The 23,504-nt window shown below is 38.8% G+C and overlaps 3 protein-coding genes and 2 non-coding genes across 6 annotated transcripts in view; 2 read left to right on the forward strand and 3 right to left on the reverse strand.

Moving 5' to 3' along the window:
* Positions 1 to 9,314, reverse strand: part of araf (A-Raf proto-oncogene, serine/threonine kinase) — a 21,900-nt gene extending 12,586 nt beyond the window's left edge. Inside the window, exons 1-10 of the mRNA XM_031300499.2 lie at positions 9,118 to 9,314; positions 7,475 to 7,686; positions 6,378 to 6,481; positions 3,913 to 4,015; positions 3,587 to 3,741; positions 2,649 to 2,747; positions 2,104 to 2,248; positions 1,727 to 1,754; positions 1,471 to 1,601; positions 879 to 1,081 (exon numbers count right to left, since the gene is read on the reverse strand). Of these exons, the coding sequence (XP_031156359.1) occupies positions 879 to 1,081; positions 1,471 to 1,601; positions 1,727 to 1,754; positions 2,104 to 2,248; positions 2,649 to 2,747; positions 3,587 to 3,741; positions 3,913 to 4,015; positions 6,378 to 6,481; positions 7,475 to 7,582 (1,076 nt within the window). The 5' untranslated portion in view covers positions 7,583 to 7,686; positions 9,118 to 9,314. The remainder of the gene's footprint in view (positions 1 to 878; positions 1,082 to 1,470; positions 1,602 to 1,726; positions 1,755 to 2,103; positions 2,249 to 2,648; positions 2,748 to 3,586; positions 3,742 to 3,912; positions 4,016 to 6,377; positions 6,482 to 7,474; positions 7,687 to 9,117) is intronic.
* Positions 9,315 to 10,300: 986 nt separating this feature from the next.
* LOC116050442 (ubiquinol-cytochrome-c reductase complex assembly factor 3) lies at positions 10,301 to 13,910 on the forward strand. The gene is made up of 2 exons (XM_031300495.2): positions 10,301 to 10,615; positions 13,581 to 13,910. Exons 1-2 carry the CDS (start codon positions 10,499 to 10,501, stop codon positions 13,701 to 13,703), a joined length of 240 nt encoding a protein of 79 aa, XP_031156355.1. The 5' UTR covers positions 10,301 to 10,498; the 3' UTR covers positions 13,704 to 13,910.
* Positions 13,911 to 14,421: 511 nt separating this feature from the next.
* On the reverse strand, positions 14,422 to 14,493 carry trnaq-uug. Its single transcript has one exon. It is a non-coding gene; the product is annotated as a tRNA-Gln (tRNA).
* Positions 14,494 to 15,034: 541 nt separating this feature from the next.
* Positions 15,035 to 15,117, reverse strand: trnaf-aaa. The gene has a single exon. It is a non-coding gene; the product is annotated as a tRNA-Phe (tRNA).
* Positions 15,118 to 16,573: 1,456 nt separating this feature from the next.
* sub1b (SUB1 regulator of transcription b) lies at positions 16,574 to 22,544 on the forward strand. Of its 2 annotated transcripts, none has more exons than XM_031300494.2 (5): positions 16,574 to 16,814; positions 18,625 to 18,697; positions 19,266 to 19,385; positions 21,690 to 21,798; positions 21,987 to 22,544. In XM_031300494.2, the coding sequence occupies exons 2-5, from the start codon at positions 18,629 to 18,631 to the stop codon at positions 22,064 to 22,066; spliced, it is 378 nt and encodes a 125-aa protein (XP_031156354.1). In that variant the 5' UTR covers positions 16,574 to 16,814; positions 18,625 to 18,628; the 3' UTR covers positions 22,067 to 22,544. The 2 variants fall into 2 exon arrangements, with proteins under 2 accessions (XP_031156354.1, XP_031156353.1); XM_031300493.2 differs by lacking the exon at positions 16,574 to 16,814 and adding an exon at positions 16,882 to 17,131.
* Positions 22,545 to 23,504: the final 960 nt, after the last annotated feature.

The following is a 23,504-nucleotide window of genomic DNA, read 5'->3' on the forward strand; positions in this document are numbered from 1 at the left end:
TCTGCGTGTGGGTATCTGTCTGTCTGCAGTTAATCTCTAGGCTCTTGTGGTTGTAATGATTCAAAATTTTTGAAAAAAACTATTTAATTGACTGCAACATTTACAAAGGCATTCAGTGTTGGTACCTTGATTGCTGTTGGCAAGCACATTGCCCTGTCATGTTGACCAAGACGTCATGCCCAGTGTATCGCCACCATAAAGTGAGGAGTTAACTGACAAAAGGCATTTCAGCAGCTGGCAGACATTGAATGTTTTAAATGACCACCACAACCACAAGAGTCCTTGAGCATACAGTCATAAATGTGCACAAAAAACATTAAGGTTTATGGGTCCAGTAGACAGATGGACAGACCGAATGCATGATCCTGGCGTATAACAGTAGCCCACTGACATTAAAGCTATAGGCACATTACCAATAGGGATGCGCCAATCTGATACCGATATCAGGACAATACTGACTCAAACAGCTGGATTGGGTATCGGTGACAATGGTGCCGATCTACATAATTCAATGTTTACATCTGATTAAACGTACCAGACTGCATTGTGTTGAGTATCTTGAGTACAGCACCTTTCAGTACATTTTTGCTAGTAAGTACTTACTTGAGTACAATATTCTAATACTCTTTACAATATCTGAACTAATTACTTTTTTTCAGTAACTAACAACACTGTTGACCTTACACAGTCCAGCCATAAACTAGGTTTCGACCTAGTCTTGTTTAAACAGATTTTTACTGATAAAAGGTTTCGTCAGTGAAGGCTTATGGATGAATAGTGTGGATACATTTTCCCTGTTAGAAAACAAAATGCTGAAGTTATCAGTGCCCTTTCTCAAATAAGAAAGACTTATGTAAAATGCAGAAACCACTTCTTACCGTAAGACCTGCATTTCATTTTTGAAGGCCTGCAACTGTTCAGGCGTTGGCTCAGTGACTTTAAGGATCTTGATTGCCACGTCTCCGTGCCATTTGCCCTTGAAGACTGTTCCAAAGGAGCCAGCACCTATTCTCTTCTGAATGGTGACTTCTCGAGAGTGGACCTCCCAGTAGTAACTTGAGTCTCTGTAGCCCCCTCGGTGCTGAAATATCACATAGATTGAGTGTTTTGAACTGCTAACTTACACTCTGAATAAATCCCTTCACTTGAGATTTTTTCACAACCAATTTGTTTACACATTGATTTAGCTGACGCTTCTATCCAAAGCGACTTACAATTGCTATATATGTCAGAGGCTGCACGTCTCTGGAGCTACTAGGGGTTAAGTGTCTTGCTCAGGGACACATTGGTTGATGTATCACAGTGGGAGTCAAACCCAGATCTCCCACACTAAAGGCATGTGTCATATCCACTGCGCCATCCTCACCAATTTGTGAACAGACCTTCAAGGGTTTTGCAGTCACTACTAACTCTTTATGCACCTGTCTGAAGATAACCAGTGACCTGAGAATGAGGTCATAGACTACGTACCACTTTCTTTTTGTCATCGGACGAGGAGGGCTTGCGCTCCTTGTGCTCTGAGGGAGACTTGGGTGGTCTCCTCCCGGGAGAGCCCAGAGTAGTGGGCGGGCTGGTGGAGGGCTTTGGTGAGGGCTCAGGACCTACAGGAATGAGAAGGCAGGACAAGAGAGTACTTTAAAAAGGAGAATTATTCTACGTGTAAAATTAAAAATGAATACAAATTCTGAAACGAGAAGGAAAAAAAAAAAAGAAACAAATCACGTACCCATTGGGTTGCTGAACTTTAGTGCTTCCTAAAAAGGACAAACAAGGACAATTAAAAAAGGAGGAGAGACCCAACATTATAAATTCACAATTGATAATTTAATACACAGGTAAGTAAAAGGGGTCAGTGGTTTTCCTACTTTATAAGTACCGAAATTTTCAAGCCGTATAACTAGGTGTACGACTTTGTGGTGATTTATTGAAAAGTGTATCAAAAAGGCTAATCAGCAGTAAAAAGCTGGTCATGGATGTTTCTGATGCACTATACGTTAACACTGTTTGCCTATTCATTTGTTATACATTGAACAGGTACATACAGTAGATACAATCAGATCCTCGTAGCAATAACAACCAATTAAAACATGGGCCAACACCGACCTCTATAATGCTGGTACCAGCAGGGCCCACTGTGCTGACCATATGGACATTGGGAGTGGAGGTGGAGCGATGTCTCTGTAGAGACTGGCCATCTCCACCCGGCATGGGGAAACGGAAGGCAGAGGTCGGGGACAGGAGGTCCATCCTGAGTGATCAATTGAAATAGTCACCATTTATATTTACATATCAGTTTCACAGACTAAAGATGGTTTCACACCGCCGTGCGGCAACCGCCTTGACATCCACCTTGACATCCACCTTGACAACCACCTAACTGCAGGAGCGTTTTTAAAAGTGGTTCTTGCCGCCCAGCGGTTAAAGTCAGAAGTTCTGCAAGGTAAACTCTGGGTGGCAGAGCAGAATCGGTGCGCGTTCATGTTGACGGCAACCGCTTCATACCCATACTGTTGGATCAAAACCGCTTCCCCTCTGCCGCCTTCCCCTCACTGAAATGACTGGAGGCGGCGAGTTACCGTGCGGAAGTGTGAAAGACTATTAAGACTATACTGTCCTTTAAATATAATTTGTGAAGTATAGGAGCTTACCCAGCAGGCTCTGGGGTTAAGGCTAGATTGCTCTGTGATGGGGAATTTTCTGGCAAAAGTATCCTTGGGTACTCATCTGTGCAGGGATTAGGATCACACCTGGACAAAACATAGAAGGGATAGGACAATACCAAAGAGACATAATCAAACAAGGTGTCAGACAAAGGAACACTCATTTAAGGACTTAAAGTTGGAGAGGCTTTGGTTATTACATATCTATATGCAACCCACCAAGATTAATCCCTACCGGCAACCTGTTTATATTTTTAGGATCCATACAGTTAACCTTATTGTCCTCAGAATAAATAAACTTTTATCTCATCTTATCTGTTATTTGTGAACTATGCTTTCTTTACCTTTTCTGCCTTTAAAATAAAACCAAATAACCAAAACAGAAAAAAATAAGATCTGATGAGCACACCAACTTAGCAATTCAGTGGTTGGTGTTTATTTCTTTCACCAAAAATATGACAAAATACATTCAACACACTTTTTTTTTTTTTTACGCCATTATGTTCATCTGTGGATCCTTGTCATTGGATAATGGCCGCACGTTTCTCTTGGTTTATCATCCAAACTCTTATTATTGGAGCACAGACAGCACCAACAATGTTTTATCTTTGCAGAGTGCATAGTTGTATTGTCTTTATTCTTTGTCTGGTCCTAAACTTTCCGCTGGGGAAGTGCAATGTGGTGTAAAGCTCCTGAAAAAGCTTGTATGTGGACTTTGAGTTGCGTTTTTTTCTCCATCTTTTTAATCAGTTAATTCATTTTCATCAGATAAATGTCAAGAAAAACTGAAAGCCCGGTAGTGGCAGTGGCAAACTGGAAAATAACTCTCTTATGTTGGCATCATAAAAGCACATGGGGCCCATATACAAGTACAGCAACTAATAAAATGAACAGAATCACTGCATGATAACACTTCTTCAACTTACCGTTTGCTCACTGTATCCATGTCCACACACACAGTAGGGACTTTGCTACTGCAGTGCTGGTGAAATTTGTAGCCGCATGTCTGACATCTGAAGCCATTAAAAAGAAACTTGTGGCAAAAATCACAGTAAGCCAGCTTGAAGAAGGTTTTCCGTACCTGCACAGATAAAGAGATCACAACATTCACTTTTACACCAGCAATGTTTAACAAACAGAAATATCAGGTGGAATGCCAATCAAGCCAGTTCCCAATAGATTGGATTCTGTAACTATAAAATGGTATTTCAGAGAAGCCATAAACATGTAATGGTGTTTGCCAGCTACTTACAAAGTTGTGCATGGTGAGGGGAATATCATCCAGGACCTCGACTAAAAGCTCCTCTCCAACCAGCGGAGTGATGTCTGTGTCCCAATCCGTCAGTCTCTTACGACTGGAGAGGAAAATACATAAAAAAGTGAATAACTAATGAAAAAAAAAGTGTTTATATATTATCAGTTTTGCTGACAGCCTTGGGGGTGTGGGGGTGTGATCAGCACGTTCAGACCACCAAAAGTTATCGGCGCAGGGTTGTGCGGCGGTGATTGTCACTTAAATGGCTTATTTGTGTGACGTCCTGTTGTAATTTTAATGTTGCACAAGTAGACTTTATATTTCACAATTATTTTGTTGTATATTGTTTTAAAACTTTCTTGTGGCAGAGAGAGAGGCAGTGATGTTTCCCCGTTTACTGTACAGGACTCTCCCAAAATTGAAAATCGAATACCTACACAACAAAGAATATCTAGCCCCACTATTTACACCATTTTAGTGTTTCTCACGATGAAATGGTGTTTAACTTCAGATTCTTTGTGATGTGAGGAAACAATATGATTATTTATTCTATTGTGAAATGTAGTTTAAACACATGATGTAGTGATTTGAGAAACACGAGCAGTCAGAATATCAGACAAGTTGTAAAAATGCAAACAGTTTGTTCAGATGATCTAAACCACTTTACTTGTAGGTAAAACTGAATTTGAGTGCAACTGAAAATTTGTGAATAATCCCTCATTGCACAAGAAAACAGTGTGCACACAACTACGTTAAGAAAAGTAGGTCAAAGTTGAATTAGGAATCCGATCTGTAAACTGTGTTGGACAGTTGGGGTGACACTTCTACTGTTCGCCTATGTTTGCGCTTCATATAAGTATGATCAACCTGGGGATAGTGTCTGATTATCTGACTGCTGGCATTTGTTGATCTGATTGGTAGATAAATGTTACCACATTTACCTGGTGAATACAATGTTATTATTGATATGACTGATGGTCAAAACTATGACAATTAGATCCAAGAATTTCCCTTTTAAGTTAAGTGGCGGAGTATGGACTCAAGTGTAGACGTGATAAAAACTTTCTCTGATCATGAAGCCAAATAACTGTACAATTCTCTGGTTTATGACGTGTATGAACTAGCCTGGTCCTACCAGACTCTGGTCCATTTCATTTGTCCATTTCAGAGTCTGGCCTCTCTCCGTTGACAAGTGTTAACTTCCTTGAAGGCGGGTACTCTGTTGAAGTTTAAAACTATTGGATCTGCCCAGAGTCGTGGTTATCTGCCATAACCAATCGCTAACGTTTGATCGTGACGTCGGCTTAGCACCACTAGCGTTAGCCTTAGCCAACTCCTTCACCACTAACGGAGCGAGCTGGAAAATCAAACTTTTCCCGAACCCCGTAGGGAGGAGGACCACAACATCATGGCCACCAACACAACTCAGCAAAGATTGTTCTTCCTCGGCTTTAACTTCTGGATATTTGGCAGTGTTGCCACAACTGACCAAATGGCTTTGCTCGTATCTTTCTCCGCCACCATCACTCAATCTAGCGCACAACCTCAACGTCATCGTTCTCAGCCACTCCCTTGTTCGCTGATTGGACAGCCAAATCTGTGGCCGGAGAAAACCCAAGACTATACCGCAAACCCAGACAGAGTACTGAAGGAAAATGAAAATTGAGCGGAAGTACGTAGGAGGGCAGAGCCAGGCTATGTATGAACTACACCGCAGACTGAAGTCACTTAACAACGCAGGTTGAATGTGCATCGGCAGGTCTGCTTTATATAGCCTACGTCTGGTGTATGACATTTCTGTATCCTAATTGCACTGTATTTTTATAAACTAAACTTTTATAAACGCCCATCTCCAGGCACCGCCTCTTCTCCTTGCAGTTCTCGTACTTATAGAACTGAACATTTGATAGGATGAACTTTTGTAAACACCTCTGAGTGCAGGATGCAATAAACAATTGAAACTGTTTTACAGAAGGAGAAAAGACAGGGATTTTGATGGAAAAATAACTGATTTTGAGACATATTTGCCATACAACAAGGGATAGATGAACAATTGACAGAAGGACACAGGATTAAAACTAAGAAAATTATTTTTTCATTTCACTGGTTCCTTAAAATTTATAGCATAAAAGGGAGGGATGTTATTAATTAACTGATTAACCAATAACCAACAATACGAATTTTGACGGGTTAACACTATCATTTAAAAACATAATAAATTGTTTTAATTAAAAAAGGAAAAAAAAAAAAAACACAAAAATGAGTTTGCTCATTGTCTGCATTCAGTCTTAATATTTCACAAATATATCAACAAACCAGATCTACACTGTACACTGTAGATCTGAGACTTATGCCTATTGTTTTCCATTGCCTCTTGATTTTTTATGTTGGCGTTGAGGAATGCAACCCATTATCCCTATATGGTGTGGGAGGACATTCAGCGGACAATACTGCAATCTTACCCTTCTAGAAGGCGAAATACAGCACAGCAGTCTTGGCTCAGGCCTCTCACTTTGAGCGCTTTATCCAGACTCTCGTACACAGTCTGCCCTTGGCGAACATTCACCTGAGAACAGGAAACTGTGGTGAACAAATGTGACTTTGAAATGACATTCATTGGACAGGAATACACAGGTAATAGTGGAAGTATTAATAAGCAGAAATGACCGCTGCACATTGAGTTAATGTTGACATACAGATTATCCATGTTGTGACAGAACTTCCAGCAGACTAGAACTTCAATCCAGTGTTGAGATCACTTTTCCCCCAAACAATACTGCTACATTCTTGTTCTGACCACAACAAAGCTCTCTTAGACAACACTGTGGGATGTCAGTCAACCACAGCTGCTGGTTCCATGGTGATATTACCGCACAAGATGTGACAATTAGATGTGCACTTCTAACATAGTAATACAAAACAGATATGGTACAAAGTGCTGTATGTCTGTTCATTGTATATACAAAAAAAACAAGCAGGAAAAATAGAAGAGCTCAGCCAAATGTTGCAGACAATCTATTTTTTCAACAATGGGTTGCCTGCAATATTACAGCAAATGTTGCAAAACAATGAATTCTATTTTTCCTTAAAGCATAAAAAGTGGACACATGCAGGCCTTGCTGAGCTCGGACACATGGCTACTGCTTTACAGTAGAGAGATATGGATAACACACAACTCCACGCAATTTTAACTACAATGCACAATCATTATCAATAACGTCACAATATAGCACATGACAGGACAATTTAACAACTATTTTTTTTAGAATATGAACAAGACATCTATGTCTGATAGGAATGAGTCAAACATTGGTGGCAGGCACCATCTGCAAAACCTGACACCAACTGTCAACTAGCACTCATTAACATGCTCTGAAAGATGTCACATTTTGTGTGAGTTATTACACTTACAAACCAACAGTGCTTGCATCATTATTTTTTCAAAGATGGTAACAGTCAGATATCACTTGTAATTTAGTTACAGCGGACTCATATTTATGTAAAAATGTGTTTTCTGCTGCATCATTATTAATGAGCGGAATAAAGCCAATCATCTCACCACTGTCCTCTGTTTGTTGGGGAGGTAGACTCGGATAGTGCCCCCACCTCGGGGTACATCCTCCGGACTAGTGTCCCCCGAGGAGGAGTAGGAGGAGGTGGAGGACATGATGAGAGGCAAGAGGAGCTGGGGCACAGAGCACTTAGACACCACAACCTCAGGAGAGCTTCATGCACAGTGGGATCCACAAGAGTTAGCCCTTTACTCAGAGCCTGCAACAACATGGATATATTTCAGTTTGGACACAATATACCTCCTGTGTAAATAAAGTGGATCTGATTGAGGTCTGATTGTTCTAGATATCATAACGATACCATGGGCTGAGGGTGTAGATGCCTTGGCTAAGTATTCAACTTCAAACATACTTTACAAGGCCTATTTCAAAACCCCTTAAAACTGTACAATGACTGCAAAAACATCACAAAAAGACATACAGCTAAACATGCACATGCAAACAAGCAATACTGTACAAATCTAATGTTATCCATATAAAAAGGGCATGAATCAGGACAAACAATTACAGTGGTTATCCTCATTAATATTACCACTGTATTAATATAAATAATATGCAAATGCAAAAATACACATAAAAACAAGTTATGATGAAAAATTAGAGCACTCAGACGATTACTGGCCGATTTTTGTTTCTTGTGACTAAAGCAAAATTACATTAGATGAGTATGGGGTAGAGGGAGGGGGTGAGGAGATAATGCATCTCTTCTCTCTGTAAGAAGGTGATGACAAACACTACTCAAAATGCTGACAGCTCAACAGGAGACACTAACGCGAGTCTACCGGACACTTTAAGATAGTGACTTCAAAACGTTGGTAGATGTAAATAAAACCATTTTCGAATTATGTCTGGTGATACAAGAGAGAAAGTTAACGTTACCCGGTCTTTACGTCAACGCTACGCCTATGTAACTTAGCAGCACACACAAACAACAACGATGTTTACAGAACAAATAGTAACTTCCCCTAAATGACATTACCACGCATGTGACAGGCCAAACTTTAGATTAAAAATTAAAGGAAGCGCTGACAGTCAAAATTGCAAACTTGCTAACTTCTCGCACGCTAATGCTAGCTAAAGTTAGCCATTTAGCTTAGCATGGGATTTGCCTGCGATGTTTTGGGAGGCCAATGTTTCTCTCGGTGCACTAGCTAGTTAAACGATTTAAGCCACCTAGCCGACTACTTGTGAAGGTGGGTTAGTAGGAAGTGGGTAAAAAGTGCCATTTTTGCAATATACGTTAAATGCTAGCGATGCAAAGTTATCAAAGGGTTGGTAAATTCCTCTCAGCTTGACTTGAAACTGTGCGAGCTAGCTGGCTAACGTGTTAAGTGCAGTAGGAGGCGATTATCTGGCTAACTCAGAGGCTAATTTAGCTCAACGTTACTTTTCTGTGTGTCTTTTACGCTAACGTTACTCCTAGCCAGCTAACGTTGGGGGGTTTTACCACCGCGTCAGCTTATTGGCTAGCTATATTACTTCTGGTGTCTTCCCAAAATATACAACAGTGACTTAACGTTATTCAATTGACGTGCGTAAAACGGCACGATACATCTGTTTGTCAGGTAAACAACAAAAACTCCTTCCGTCAAAGTGTTTTGTACAGTTTGGACACAAGTTAAACGCTTACCTGTAGCAGCCATCTTGAATTCTTTCAATCTGAAGTCGGATCTGTCAAGAACTTCGGGGAAAGCGGAAAACCTCCGAAATGCTCCTTGTTCATTGGTTGATTCTCTGGTCTGCTGCGTTAGGAAAAGACTACACACCCACACACCACAGTAGCTAAATGCCCAGTGGGTGGCGGCGATTCACTGTCATGTTTGTTCTACCTTAAAAACTAGCAGTAATTACTGATGCAATATTCTATTAGTATATTGTTATTGAAGTATGACAGAACATAGTGCTGTAAGTTAACAATATAGATTGACATAATGAGTAAAATAATAATAAGGGTAAATCTGACATGTTGGCTAGAATATTAGTTAGAGCACACAGTTATCTTCAGAATCAGAATCAGAAGCAGCTTTATTGGCCAGGTTTGCCTAAACAAACAAGGAATTTGACTCCGGTAATCTTTGCTCTCAAAGTACTTAACATATAAAGAATAAAAACAGAAAGGACAGTAAGAAATATAAAAAAAAATACAGTTAAGTATGCAGTATAACAATACAATAGAATTATTATATAGAAAAAATATACAATAACAATTGAAGAGAGGAAAGGAATAGTGCAATGTAAGTATAGTCTGAGATTTAAGATTTAAATATAAATATAGTGCAAGGCAGTACAGTGCAATGGTAATATATTAATAACAATATTGTAATTGTAAGATTGAAATATACATGAGGTAGATGAGCAGAACAGTGTTGATTGACTTTGTTCAGAAGAGTCCAGGAAAGGTAAGAAATGACTGAATCGATTAGTGAAGCTGGTCCTCTGTATGAGAGATATGAGCTCAATACAGCAAGCTGTAGCCTACAATATAAAAACAGAAAGTAAGTTCAAAGGTTCCAAAGCCTGAATTGACTGCATGCAGGATCCCTGCAGGACTTTTTGTAAGGGCATTATACTTACATTTTGCTGATGAATTCTGGATATTTTAAAAGCAGGACATGAATAGTGGGAATATTGGGTCCGAGCATTTTACACTGTGGCCTTGCTGCTTTACTTCACTAAAGAAGCTGAGTACTCCACCATTGGTAGCTAGTCCCTTTCACTGTAATGTGTCCATATTCCTCAGCTATTCATACTTTAGTGCAGTGATTCTACACACTCCGGTACAGCAGGTGGCGGTATACACATTTAACGTTAGTTCGTTTTGTGTTGCATAGGTGTGTTGTTGTGAGCCGCTTTAAATGAAAGAAGACATATATCCCAGCGTGCACTACTGCTGTTATGTCCGACGTTACCAAACCAAACTAAGCAGACTGTGATGCTGTAAGTGATTTTTTCGGCAGTGAATCAGACACAGATATCAGGCAGATACTGTGTTTCCTTTACCCTCCTCCAGGATGAGCGGCATGCGCACCTTCCTGAGCGCCAGCGGGATGGTCGCGGTAGTGGGGCTCGGCTATGGGATGTGGTCTATCATATCTCCAGGAGAAGAGCAACGGAGAGAGCTCATCAAGGTGATTTAGCTGAATAGCAGTCAGTGTACAGACAAACTATTTAAAAAACTAAACCAAGCTAAGTAGTACTGTATGTTAGTCTAGTCCCAGTATATAAAATCAGTAGTAAAGGGTTAGAAAGGACTGAGGGAAAAGGGAAATAGTTAGTAAAATACATAGCTTACATAAAGTGAAGAAGGATCTTAGGTAATTCTGAATATGGAGACAGTAGTAACGTCAAGGGACTTAGAGACTTTGTATTTCTGAAAGGAAATAAAGCAAACTAGGTGGGCTGACAAGGCAGTAGTTAAATATTAAGATATTATTAATATTAGCCTATATAATATGAATTGCAGTTAATAATGAGAGCCTCCTTGCCACAAAGCCTCCCTTACACTTCAAAGAGGGGACCAATATAAACCAGTGCCTGAATTGGACCGAAAAAGGTGCCAGTAGGCTACCCTAATGCAGCAGCATATTCATACTTATATCTTGCAGGGATGAACCGCAAATAGTCGACTATTCGAAGATTCGATCTAAGGAGCCTGATTCGAATGGTTGTGTCTAAAAATGTGGTTATGAAACAAAAAATCATACCATTTGGGTTATATGGGGGTGCTGAATGTCTGCGTTTGCATAGAATTGTTAGTTTGTTCCCAATAAATAATGACATATAGCCTATTTTAGGATAAATATCAACCTAATACTAATACCGTTAATAACAATAAGAAGTAAGGGTATTCATATGGGGGAAAAATCAAAAGTGCCAGTACTCAGTAGTGGTAAGTACTGGCCCATTACAGGCACTGCTTTAACTGCGGAAGTCTGTCACTAAGTGAGTAAGTGGGTAATGAAGTAGCTTGGTGCCCTACTTTTCATACAGCTGGTGCACAATCTGGCAAGAAGTGATGACGAGCACCAAGGGTGGAGCATAGATCTTAAATGGAGGGGGAAACATTTTCCGTCGAGAAGAGGCATCACCTTAAATATAGCATGGATCTGTCAAAGTGATCAAGTATAGTGTAAGTATATGTAGTGTATTGTGTCATTAATTGTTGACGAGATAACATGCCACAGAGCAAATACACTTTATTCATCAATTTAAGATTGCATTGTTGTTGTATGATTCTTGTTATTTGCAGTACTCTTAGTTTGACTTTTCTTACTATTATTATTGTTATGCAACAAAATACTATATAAATAAACAGTATACTCTATAACACAGTCCTTGTATGTGAAATCCTAAAAAAGCATCAACAAAAAACCAAGAATAAAGCATTCAAATACTGATTAGGACGTTGATTACCATGGCAACTATCGTTTGGTTACAGCTATGTATAAGGGTGCCAGGAAAGAAAATTCGGTACCACTTTACTTGAAGGTATCTACATAAGAGTGACATGACACTGTCATGAACACATGACAGTGTCATGTCACCAGTGTTGGGCAAGTTACTGAAACTTAGTAATTAGTTACAGTTACTAGTTACTTATTTTAAAAGTAATTGAATTACTTTACCAATTACTGTATATCAAAAGTAATTAGTTACTATGGAAAGTCACTTTTAAGTTACTTTTATGTCTGCTTTTTAAATGTAAATATGAACAGTACTGAACAGTCAAGCACAATAAACATAATTTTTAGACCTATTTATTGTAATCAACAGTTGACAGAGGATGCATGTCATCGACAACATACCCAGCAATCAATGTATTCAGCTCTGCCTGGCTTATCGGCTGCACTGCAGTCCGTGTAAAATCTAGCTGTGGTTGTTTACATGGAGTGGTGCCTTCAGCATCCGTAGGGCGGGGGTCTTTACTACTAGCTTTGGTTGTTTACATGGAGTGGTGCCTTCAGCATCCGTAGGGCGGGGGTCTTTACTACTAGCTTTGGTTGTTTACATGGAGTGGTGCCTTCAGCATCCGTAGGGCGGGGGTCTTTACTACTAGCTTTGGTTGTTTACATGGAGTGGTGCCTTCAGCATCTGTAGGGCGGGGGTCTTTACTACTAGCTTTGTCGAAGTGTGTTGCTTCAACAGGTGCTTCATAAGATTTGAATTGCTACTCTTAGATGTGGATAGGTTCTTTACACCTGCACATAATTGACAACACACCACTACATTTTTGTCTTTAATTTCAATGAGCGAAAAGTAATGTCCATACTTCCAGGAGAGAAAGCTCATTCTATCCGCAGTATCTAGCTATCAGTCCGCTGAAAGAAGTCCGAATAATTTATCAGCTGTGGCAAAAAGTGGGGAAACGGACAACAACGCTAATTAGTTAGCTTACATTGCAACATGTTTAACGTTACAGGTCTGCAGCGGCTGTACAAAAAGGAAACAAGATGAATATGGACATAAACGTCAACATAAATATTCCCAAAGGCTGATTCAAGTCCTGATCACCCTGTCTGGGTTGTATTCGCTATGTAACAACCTTTTCAATTGGTGTATCATTGCGCCACCATAAGGTCCTGCGACGTTAGATCAGAAGCAGCTAAAGTAGGCCTATCTCTCTTCTTGTCTGCAGGCGTTCATTTTTCACAAAAGAGAGTAACGCGAGTAACAAACTCATTTCAATTTCAGTAATTGTAATTGCGTTACTTGATTAAAAAAAAGATTTAGTTACATGCTCGTTACCGCTAAAAGTAGTGGAATTACAGTAGCGCGTTACTTTGTAGCGCGTTACTCCCAACACTGCATGTCACACATGAACCCTGCCCCTAACTCTAACCCTAACCCTAACCATAACCATAACCATAACCTGTCATGACAAAATCTGAATGACACTTAATAAAAGAAACGTTATGTCATAAATGTTTGACTTGTTTATAATGTTTATGACACGTTCATGACGAAAATTCTATAATTTGCTTGCTAGACCATTGTATTTATCAAATACAAAAAAATGAGGTCAACATTTTCTTTTATTTGGTGAAATGTAGTAAATAATGACACTTATCTGCCTTTTGCTTTACTGCCCATCAGAATCTGCCTGAATCGAACCCAAAGAGAATGGAAGAGACGAGGAAGAGGAACGCTCTGGTGATGCAGGCACTCAAGGAGGCGGCTGAAACCGACGAGAATATTGCAAGAGGACCTGCGAGATAGACAGGCTCAGCTCTGTAACCTGTTTGGGAAGTCTCCGTGTATTGAATGCTGCTGGCATGCAGGGCCACAACCTGTTTTAATAAAGATGGACATTTTATTATTCTATAGGGAGATAGTTGTCTAATTTTCACCTCTAATGTCTTCATTGTATGTGAAAACCAATACCATTGGATGTCGAGATTATTTATTAAAACTCTCCAAAGACAACATGTTTTATGGTCATGTTTCTTAGCAGTAATGTAGAGCTGCAACGATGAATCTATTTGTTGTCAAATTAATGTTAAATTAATCACAAACTATTTTGGTAATCGAGTAATTAGTTTGAGTAATTTTTTATGTAAAAAAAAGTTAGAATTCTCTTATTTCCAGCTTCTTAAATGTTAATATTTTCTAGTTTCTTTAATCCTCTATAACAGTAAGCTGAATGTCTGAGTTGTGGACAAAACAAGATATTTGAGTATGTCATCTGGGGCTTTGGAAAACACTGATCAACATTTTTCTGATATTTACATTTTCAAAAATCCTTTGAATATCACATTCCTGGTCAATGAGTGCACCATTATACTGTACCACCAATGGACTCCTCAGTTGTTTTAGGTCTCACTGGTACCTGAAACAACATGTGCCACCATTGTACTGTTTGCCGTCTAAATGTCCAAGGACCTCTTAGCCCGTGAATGTGGTAGGTGGAAAGATTGCATTCTTTTACCTTAAAATCTGGTTCCACCGAGACTTGAACTCAGATCGCTGGATTCAAAGTCCAGAGTGCTAACCATTACACCATGGAACCCAACTGGGAGTTGCTAGGTGGGTTTGGCAGAAAGTTTCTTACATAATTTCACCATGTATGATATAGAAGGCATACATTACATTAAATTACATTACATGTCATTTAGCTGACGCTTTTATCCAAAGCGACTTATAATTAAGTGCGTTCAACCTTGAAGGTGCAAACTCCAGACAACAATAATAATAAATAATACCAATACAATACCAATTGACAAAAAAGGTACAATGAAAAAGCAACCTGTTCTGGCTATCTCAAGTAATTTAGTAGGCTGCGCATTTGCAGAGAATGTGGGAAAAGGCAACTCAAGAATATCTTTTGAAGGACTTGCTACAAACAATGAATAGATAGATAGGATAGGAGTACTGTATACAAACACATGGTACTTTTATATGGGTTGACAATGTAGAGGCTTTCAAAGGGTGCTACTGTGCTAGTAATTATGTATTTTGCATATATGCATGTCTTCTAATATACCAAGAATCAATACATTTTCTTTCCCAACATCATGTTACAGGCAACAGTTCCAGAGAAAAACACTAGCTGTCAGAAGTGGGATTTGAACCCACGCCTCCAGAGGAGACTGCTACTTTAACACAGCACCTTCGACCACTCGGCTATCCTGACTGAATGAAAAGATGTTTTACTAGAAATTTTGATTAATATTATGATATTGTACATCAAATATGTATCGCTATAGTCATCCAGGTCATAGTTATCTATAGGCAAGGGTGCAATTCAAGGGCAACTGAACTTGGTAAAATGTGCTCCGAAGACGTTTTGTCTCTCATCCGAGGAACCCCTGCATTTTTTACTGAATGGTAGGGAAAACTATTATGGCTATTTGACATCTTTGTGGTTGTCAAGATGATCGATACCGCTTTGTTCATTAGTGCTCCCAGCTGTTGTAACGACTGTCATTATGGTTATTGGAAACACCGAAAGCCAAGTCTGATTGACCATCGTTGGCATTCTTAAATGTGACCAAATGTGAGCGTTTAACAATTTTCTGTGAAGAGATGAATTGAAAGCATTTCAAGTAGAGGATAAGTGGTGTCGATGGCCTCCTCCCCTGTTAAGTGACGGTTTCTCTATATGGGTGTATAGGGCTTCCTTGACACCCCTCTCAAACCAGCCATCCTCTCTGTCTGAAACGTGTACCTTGTGGTCTTCAAAAGTGTGTCCTTTATCTTCAGATGTAAGCAAACTGCTGAGTCTTTACCTGAAGAGTTAGCCCTTCTGTGTTTGGTCATACTTTTGTGTAACGATTCTTTCGTTTCAGTAAGTAATAAGTAATAGTACTCTTTAAATGCATTCATCTGTTACTCTACCATAAGGTCTTGGATCAGATTCTATTACCGTTGCACCCAACAACACAGCCCGAATTCAAGGTGTGCATCCATCATGTAACTCAAAGCCATTTCACTCGCTGTCAATACTATCAAATTTGGATCTTTCAAGTGAAGGTCAAGTTAAGACCAAGTGACTCCTCAGTTGTTTTAGGTCTCACTGGTACCTGAAACAACATGCACCCACCTTTGTACCGTTTTGCGGTTTGAATGCCCGAGGACTTTTTACCATGTAATCCTGCTTTAAGCGGGATGTGGTAGATGGAAAGATTGCATTCTTTTACCTTAAAACCGGAAAAAATATGTTAAAATTATTCAATATTAGCCTTAAAAAAATGTGCAAATATTATATTCAACGTTAAACTTTTGGTGAATGAATTTATTACATGGATACATGTTAGGTTAATTGTTTTAAAATGCAATCATCTTTCTTTAGGGGGAATGGGAATTCTTGCTTTGGACTTTTGAAATAAAAGTCCCTGAAAAAAAGTCCTATAAAAAAACCTGTTAAGGCCTATTTATTTATTCAACTATATTGACTAATTTACATATTTATTGCTTAATTTGTTTATTTCAGGATGTGCGCATATTTATTTATGAAATGGTATTAACGTTACATATTAAACCCTCCCTCCAGTCATTACATACTACTGATCTGAGGAAAGTGTGTGTCCATTTGTCATTCAAATAACGTGGTTACTCCATTTTCCAATTTTCAGGTATGAGTTATAACTAAATCATTTTTATTTGTGTAAACGAAGAGGTTTCAGATTTGAGTAGGTTTGGTAGGGGGGGAGGTGAACACATATCGACGGGGGAACGGCCATCGAGACAACACCGGTACGTTACGTACGTTACTTTGTGAAGACGTTTGAATTTTAGGCAGGCAGCCAGTAGCCTACTACTTCCTCGCACCGGAAAATCAGTCAGCTTTCTGTTTCCCGTCAAGAGATCCGCCAAACTACATCAAATCATGTAAGCATTAACAGTTTGACAATAACATGCTAAAACGTGTCTTTGCGAAGAGATTTGGTTTAATAGAAGAGCAAGTCTGGGGTTTACTGCATTTTACCTGTTACAGTGCACTGGCGGCTAATGAAAGTTAATGGCACGCTCTGCCAACGTTAGCCGCCGAGGCTAAACAATCCAAATAGCATCTTACGTTAGCTTGCTAGCTAATGCTCATGCCTGTAGCCATACAAGCACAGTCTTGACAGTGCAACCGATCGTTCAAACGCGGCCTCAATGTGCGCATCACCGTGTATGACAAAGTCTTCAAGCCCTTGGGTGAGGTAACATTAGATGACATGTCATTGCAAGTTGAAACTGTCTTTTGTCAGACGTAGAGAAACGTCTGAACACATTGCCAATGGATATCCTAAAGCTAAGTAACCTGCGCAGCTTCTTTACCCCATAGATAACGGAACTACTGGCATATACCTCTACATAGCTAGGTCGTTTAGCAACACTGTAGAATCCTCAACGACTTCTCTAACCATCTGGATGAAAATATATTTTAACCCTTAGATTCAGCTCGGCTCACAGTTTCTCACTTCTTTATGACGAGTGAAAAATGATTTTTTGAAAGCTAAGGTGCAGTTTTTTTTTCTTCTGTCCCGACAATTAAGTCCGTTACATTTGGGCAAGCACACTAAACTGTTTTGGTAATGTCATCTTACAGTGGACTTTTCTGTCTGACTGTAGTTATAGTGCATTTTAAGTGTAGTGAACTAGGCCTGCACGATTCAGGGAAAAATATGAATCACGATTTTTTTTTATCTTAGAATTGATAATCACGATTCTCTGCCACGATTTTTTATCTCACGAAGTGTAATGTTTATTGCACACATGAACCCTGACAAAACGAAATAAATTGGCAGTACCAAACAGATTTTCTTTGGCACTTATAGCACATTGATCATCACCACAAGCCTGTAAACATAGAGGCTTCAAAGAATACAAAAAATAAAGGACATACTGGCCATTTAGTACAGTAGGCTACCAAACATAGTGACATATAACACATAGAACTAAATATGGCCCTGATACAGGCTCTATCTGAACTCATTGAACATGTCTTTACATCATTAAAACATGTCAGTCAAATGCTTTCAATAAATTAATTGGAGGAAAAAAAAAAAAAAAAATCAGTCATTTAAAAATTAAATCGCGAACAGGGGTGAATCGAGATCGCAGTTTTATAATGATTTATCGTGGGGGCCTATAGTGAACTATTTAGGCTAGTGACTTCTCATTTTCACTGTGCAGACACCTGTCCTTTACTTTAACTGCCAGCTTTCTGTCTCAATTAGTTAATAATGTATTTATAAATATAATAATGAAATAAATGCAACTAATATAATAAGTAATACATTCTTTGATGACAGTCCAATGTTTGTCCTACAGAATATCTTTGTCTGTTAAGACAGAAGCAGCTCCTGTAATATGCCAGTACAGACACAAATGTTAATGTCAAACAGCATGGCACATATGTTATTACCTGCTCTGTTCAAATTACATTTTTTTTTTTTTTTTATTTTCTATCTTATTACAATGCTAACATGCCCAATGTAGAGTTATTGGTCACTGTAATCATTCCTCCCTTCCATATATAGTGCATATGGATAAATTGTCATTGCGCACACTAGCTTTTTGCCATATATTCTGTTTAAACTACACAGAGAGAATAATGTCATTACCCTTTTAGGATAATAAACCTGTCATGCATATGTCACTGTAATGCTTTGTTCTGAAATAGAGGTCTGATATTTGATCCCTGTCTCAGCAAAATGCCCAAATCAAAGGAAGTGCTGTCCTCCACATCTGGAAGTGACTCTGACAGTGAAGTAGAGACCAAGGTTTGTGCTTAATACTAATTTCTGATGTGTTTACTTTATCCATGTACTTTGAATATGTATTGGCCCCATCAAAATGAAGCTCTGAAAGCAGATCCTATTTTGAGATAGACATTGTTGGGCCGCTACAGTTTGGACACTTCAAGCCTAGATGGCATGACACTTTGCAGGTTGAATCACCAGTACAAACGAGGATACATTGATTTAGAAACTGTTTCTTTGCTTTTCTTTTAAAAAAGGTTAATGATACAAGCCTGTGGACATTAACACTGAATAGAGAAGTCAACTATGAGTAGGGATGGGTATATTTAGGAATTTGTTTAAATAAATAATGCAATAAATAAAGTCTTTGCCTTGGCACAGTTAGGCACAAGTGCTTCCTTGAACTGATTTTCTTATTAAAATCATTTTCTCCCAATCTGCTAATACCAACGCTGTAGTAATGCTGTACTATTCCACTTTATCTAATCGAGTTAGCCCTGCACTATAAATCATGTACATTTAAGATCTGTGGAAAGGACAGGGTGAGGGGCAAGCATTTAGAAGAAATATTTTTGTTTTGTTTTTTTAGGCAAAGAGAAAGAAGTCAAATCCACCAGAGAAACCAGCCAAGAAACCAAAGAGTGGCGAGAGTTCCAAGCCAGGTGGCTCATCCAAGGGCAGCGGCAATGGCGATGACAACATGTTCCAGGTGGGTATCACTGGCATGGGTGGGGGGCTTACAACCCCCCCAATAATCAAAACTGGCCAGTGCAACCCATCCCAAAACCTATTATATTTCCTTTACATAAAGACATTTTCACCATAACTTGATGCAGAAAAGGCACAAAATTGTTGCAGAAAAATTCACCAGAATGCAGAAAATGACATGTAGGTCATTGTTGAACCCAAAGTTACGCCCTTGATCACAGGCATACTGTAGTTAAAGATGTTTGGATGGGGAATTGCAATTGCAGCCATTGTGTACTTTTAACAATTATTTTTTTATTCAATAGATCCATTTTAAATGTAGGTGATGGATAGGAGTATGTAAAATTCAAATAAATGAAGTTGAATTACTTAAATAGACTAGAACAGGAATCTTCAACAGGGGGTCCGGGACCCTTAGGGGGTCCTCAGAGTCAATGCAGGGGGGCCACCAAATTATTGTCAATTTTTAAACGTTCTTTCATAAAAATTAAAAATTCTTAACATGAAAACAACATATAATTAGAAAATATAAATCCCCACTGCTTACTGGCCTATAGGTGAGGTTGTCTCTAAGGTAGCCATCCACTGATCCAGTTCATCCTAAAGATTCACTGCAACATGTATGTTTTAAAGTGCCCATATTATGAAAAAATCACTTTTTCTGGGATTTGGGGTGTTATTTTGTGTCTCTGGTGCTTCCACACACATACAAACTTTGAAAAAAATCCATCCATGGTGTTTAGAGTGAGATACGGTTTCTGAATGTGTCCTGCCTTCAGTCTCTGGGTGAGCTGGTCTAAATCGGCACGGCTTGTGACGTCACAAGCCAAAACGAGCAGGCTAACCGCAACCATTAGCTCGTAGCGTTAGCATGCTAACGCTATGGCTAACGCTAGCATGCTACCTCGTTCTCAATAGCAAAGCACTGCTACAACACGCACAAGTTCACCATAATCTACAAAAGAACTACTTCCATGTGCGCCCTCATTTAGAAGTCTCCCAGCTAATCCTGCCTTGTAACTGACCGAAGTTGTAGAAACAGCCTTTCTTTTACTGTCTATGGAGCTAGCTAGCTGACATGATCTACATCTGAGCTACTGGGCATGTGCAGTTCAATCAAAGATAGTACAGAAGAAGAAGAAGAAAAGAGGTCTCACTCTGTAGATAAAAGAGAGACCAGCTGAAAAGAGGATCTGCAGCAGTGAGAGAGAGCGGCGCAGTACAACAAAAATATGGTGTTTTTTGAAAATTAAACCATGTAAACTTATTCTGGTACAACCTTAAAATACAATTATGAACCTGAAAATGAGCATAATATGGCTGCTTTAAAATTAAAACATGATTTATAAAAACCACGCCAGCAATTATAAGGCTATTTTAAAAGTTTAGTATTCTATGCACTAAAAAGGTATGTATAAAGCCTTTAGGATGCCCTACACATTATTGTAGGCCAAGTTTAATATGCAACTTCATTTTTTCCATAATATATGTAGAAGGGGGTCTCTTTCAGTTAAGGGGTCATTGGCTTAAAAAACATTGAAGACCCCTGATCTAGAAGATCAAATTATGTGTTTGTTTGTAATTCACTGTTACACAAGTTTCTCATTTTGTTTAGTATGTCTGCTCTTGATTGTTTACAGTTAATCCAGAAGGCTGCCGCAAGGCTACTCACTAGGTCAAAGTTGCATATAGGTTTCAGTTTAAATTTCTCACTTTTTTGCTCACGTTTCTCAAGCACAGAGCATTGCACAGTCAAGCTCCTACATAGATATCTGTCTGAAGTACTTCACCCATATTCCTCAGCTCACTGTCTAATATGTTAAATATACTATCTGTTCTGGTCTGCTTAAGACCCGTGGGGATCAATCTTTTCAGTCCATAGCACCTAAGCTTTGAAATGCTCTGCCTCTTCCCTTACGGTCTGTTTTTGTGGACTCTTTTAAAAATCAGATAAAGACCTACCTTTTTAGATGTTTGGCTGACTTTTCTGCACTTTTTGTTTTATTATGTAATTTTAATTGTGTATTATGTTCTTTTGTTAACCTTTTTTTAAGCACTTTGAGATTTTATTCGTGAAAAGCGCTTCATAATTACATTTAACTTCATCTTTGAACAGCACAATCTTTAGTCAGGTTATTGTATTTGCAAATAACATTTCAGGTCAATACCTTCAATTATTTTTTCCTTCAGTTTTTGTGAGAACAGAGTTGTTGAGTACTGGTTGGATAATATTGTAAAGGCCTTAAAATGTACTTCTCCCAAAAAATGTTTTGTGCAGAAAAGTGAAGTAGTTTGCTTCTTACAGATTGGAAAGATGAGGTATGTCAGCGTCAGGGACTTCAAAGGCAAAGTCCTGATTGACATCAGAGAGTACTGGATGAACCAAGATGGGGAGATGAAGCCGGGGAAAAAAGGTAATCGCATCTGTAAGCCCTGCATATGCTAGAGATGTTTTTATGATCAGTTTCAGTGATCTACATGCGGTTCATATTTATCTGAAAAAGTACCCCAGGACCTGGAAAGATGTACTACATTTGATGTTTTTACTGGTTTGCTGCTGTGGTGTAGGACGCACTTTGAACCTGTTTTACATTGCTTGTAGGTATCTCCCTGAATCCCGAACAGTGGAACCAACTGAAGGACCAGATTTCAGAAATTGATGACGCCATGAAGAGAATATAAGCATTCCTTTTGATGTGATCTGTTGAACTTATTCCTTAAGTTAGTTGGCTGATCAGTTTTGTAAAAAGCCTGGATTTGTTTTCTAATGGACTTGTTTAGTTTGTAGTTGTATAGACCTAGAGTCGTCTGCATACTCTGGTTTTCAGTGTGAAACTTGTTCTTGAGCTGTTAAAGGAAAGGGATGGGTGGACGAGTATGGGGGTGGGTGGAGCGTATCAATACCGTGATGTTTTTTATTGAATAATAAAAATGAGGCACTAGCTTAATATTGTTGTTCACTGTGTAAGTCCATGGTCACAGTTTGACTATCATGAATTTTAGGACTCAGTTTGATCTGACCTTTGTAATATGTAGCACCCAATATCAGTGCTCTTCATTTCAGAAAGCCGATCCAGTCTGTCATGTTGTACCTGCAGGGGATGTGACCCATGGTGACCCATGGGTTAGGTTTTGAAATTAAATGATACTATCAAACAAATTGTCAATGATATTATTGAAAGCATTGTATTAGACTTGCATTACCTGTAACTAGGGCTGGGCAATAATTCAATATGATAATTTATCATCTTTCAATGGAATTATATCGCGATGAAATCATATCGAGATATTGTGATATACAATTAAGTCTAAGTTGATAATAAGCACATACTGACTCAATTTTCTCAGAAAATCTGTTGTGAAACATTTTGAGGAATTATTGAAGAATTGCAGATTTGTTTTAACATGACACTATTGTTGGTCATGCATGTAAACATAGTATATAGCTGGGAAAAAAAGTTTTCTATAATTTCACTTGAAACTGTTTACCACATTATTGATGATTATTTGACTAAAATGTCATTGTAAAAAATATTTTGTGAAAACACCAATTGTCAACCCTACAATATCGTCGCAATATCAATATTGATGCATTTGGTCAAAAATATATCTGATTTTCTCCATATCGCCCAGCCCTACCACTTGTCAGTCATAAAGAATAGGAGGCTTGTGTGTAAGGCCAAAAGTTCTAGGCCTATATATAGTGTTTCTCAAACTTTTTCAGACCAAGGACCACTTACCCAATAAAAAAACCAACTCACGGACCACAGAACTGCCAAATTATCCCCCAAAACAATAGACCTCCTACCTCAACAGTATAAATAAAATGACAGTTCTACAAATAGCTTACTCACTTATTGTCTCTGTTGCCAAGAATGGTGCTGCTTAGGCTGAGACATCAGTCAAGCAATGTCTGTCAGAAGCCATCGTTCCATCTTGTCAGCCAATACCCGTAAACTTTATTCCTCCGTATATCCTTCGAATGTCACACTGATGATCATTTGTGACATAAATCGGAGGCGTTCTTGCAAAACGGCCGGCATTATTGTTGAAGTTAAACAACGCAGCAGAACAGCCAATTTAAATAATATGTTTGCATTTACACAATATTGGAAACAAC

The sequence above is a fragment of the Sander lucioperca genome, chromosome 2 (assembly GCF_008315115.2).
Source record: "Sander lucioperca isolate FBNREF2018 chromosome 2, SLUC_FBN_1.2, whole genome shotgun sequence".
NCBI lineage: Eukaryota > Metazoa > Chordata > Actinopteri > Perciformes > Percidae > Sander > Sander lucioperca.

Coding starts and splice junctions, on each gene's coding strand:
- LOC116050442 (XM_031300495.2), top strand. CDS start 10,499: ATGAGCGGCATGCGCACCTTCCTGAGCGCCAGCGGGATGGTCGCGGTA. Junction 10,616..13,580: donor AACGGAGAGAGCTCATCAAG/GTGATTTAGCTG, acceptor ACTGCCCATCAG/AATCTGCCTGAATCGAACCC.
- sub1b (XM_031300493.2), top strand. CDS start 17,085: ATGTGCGCATCACCGTGTATGACAAAGTCTTCAAGCCCTTGGGTGAG. Junction 17,132..18,624: donor TCTTCAAGCCCTTGGGTGAG/GTAACATTAGAT, acceptor TCCCTGTCTCAG/CAAAATGCCCAAATCAAAGG. Junction 19,386..21,689: donor GCGATGACAACATGTTCCAG/GTGGGTATCACT, acceptor TGCTTCTTACAG/ATTGGAAAGATGAGGTATGT.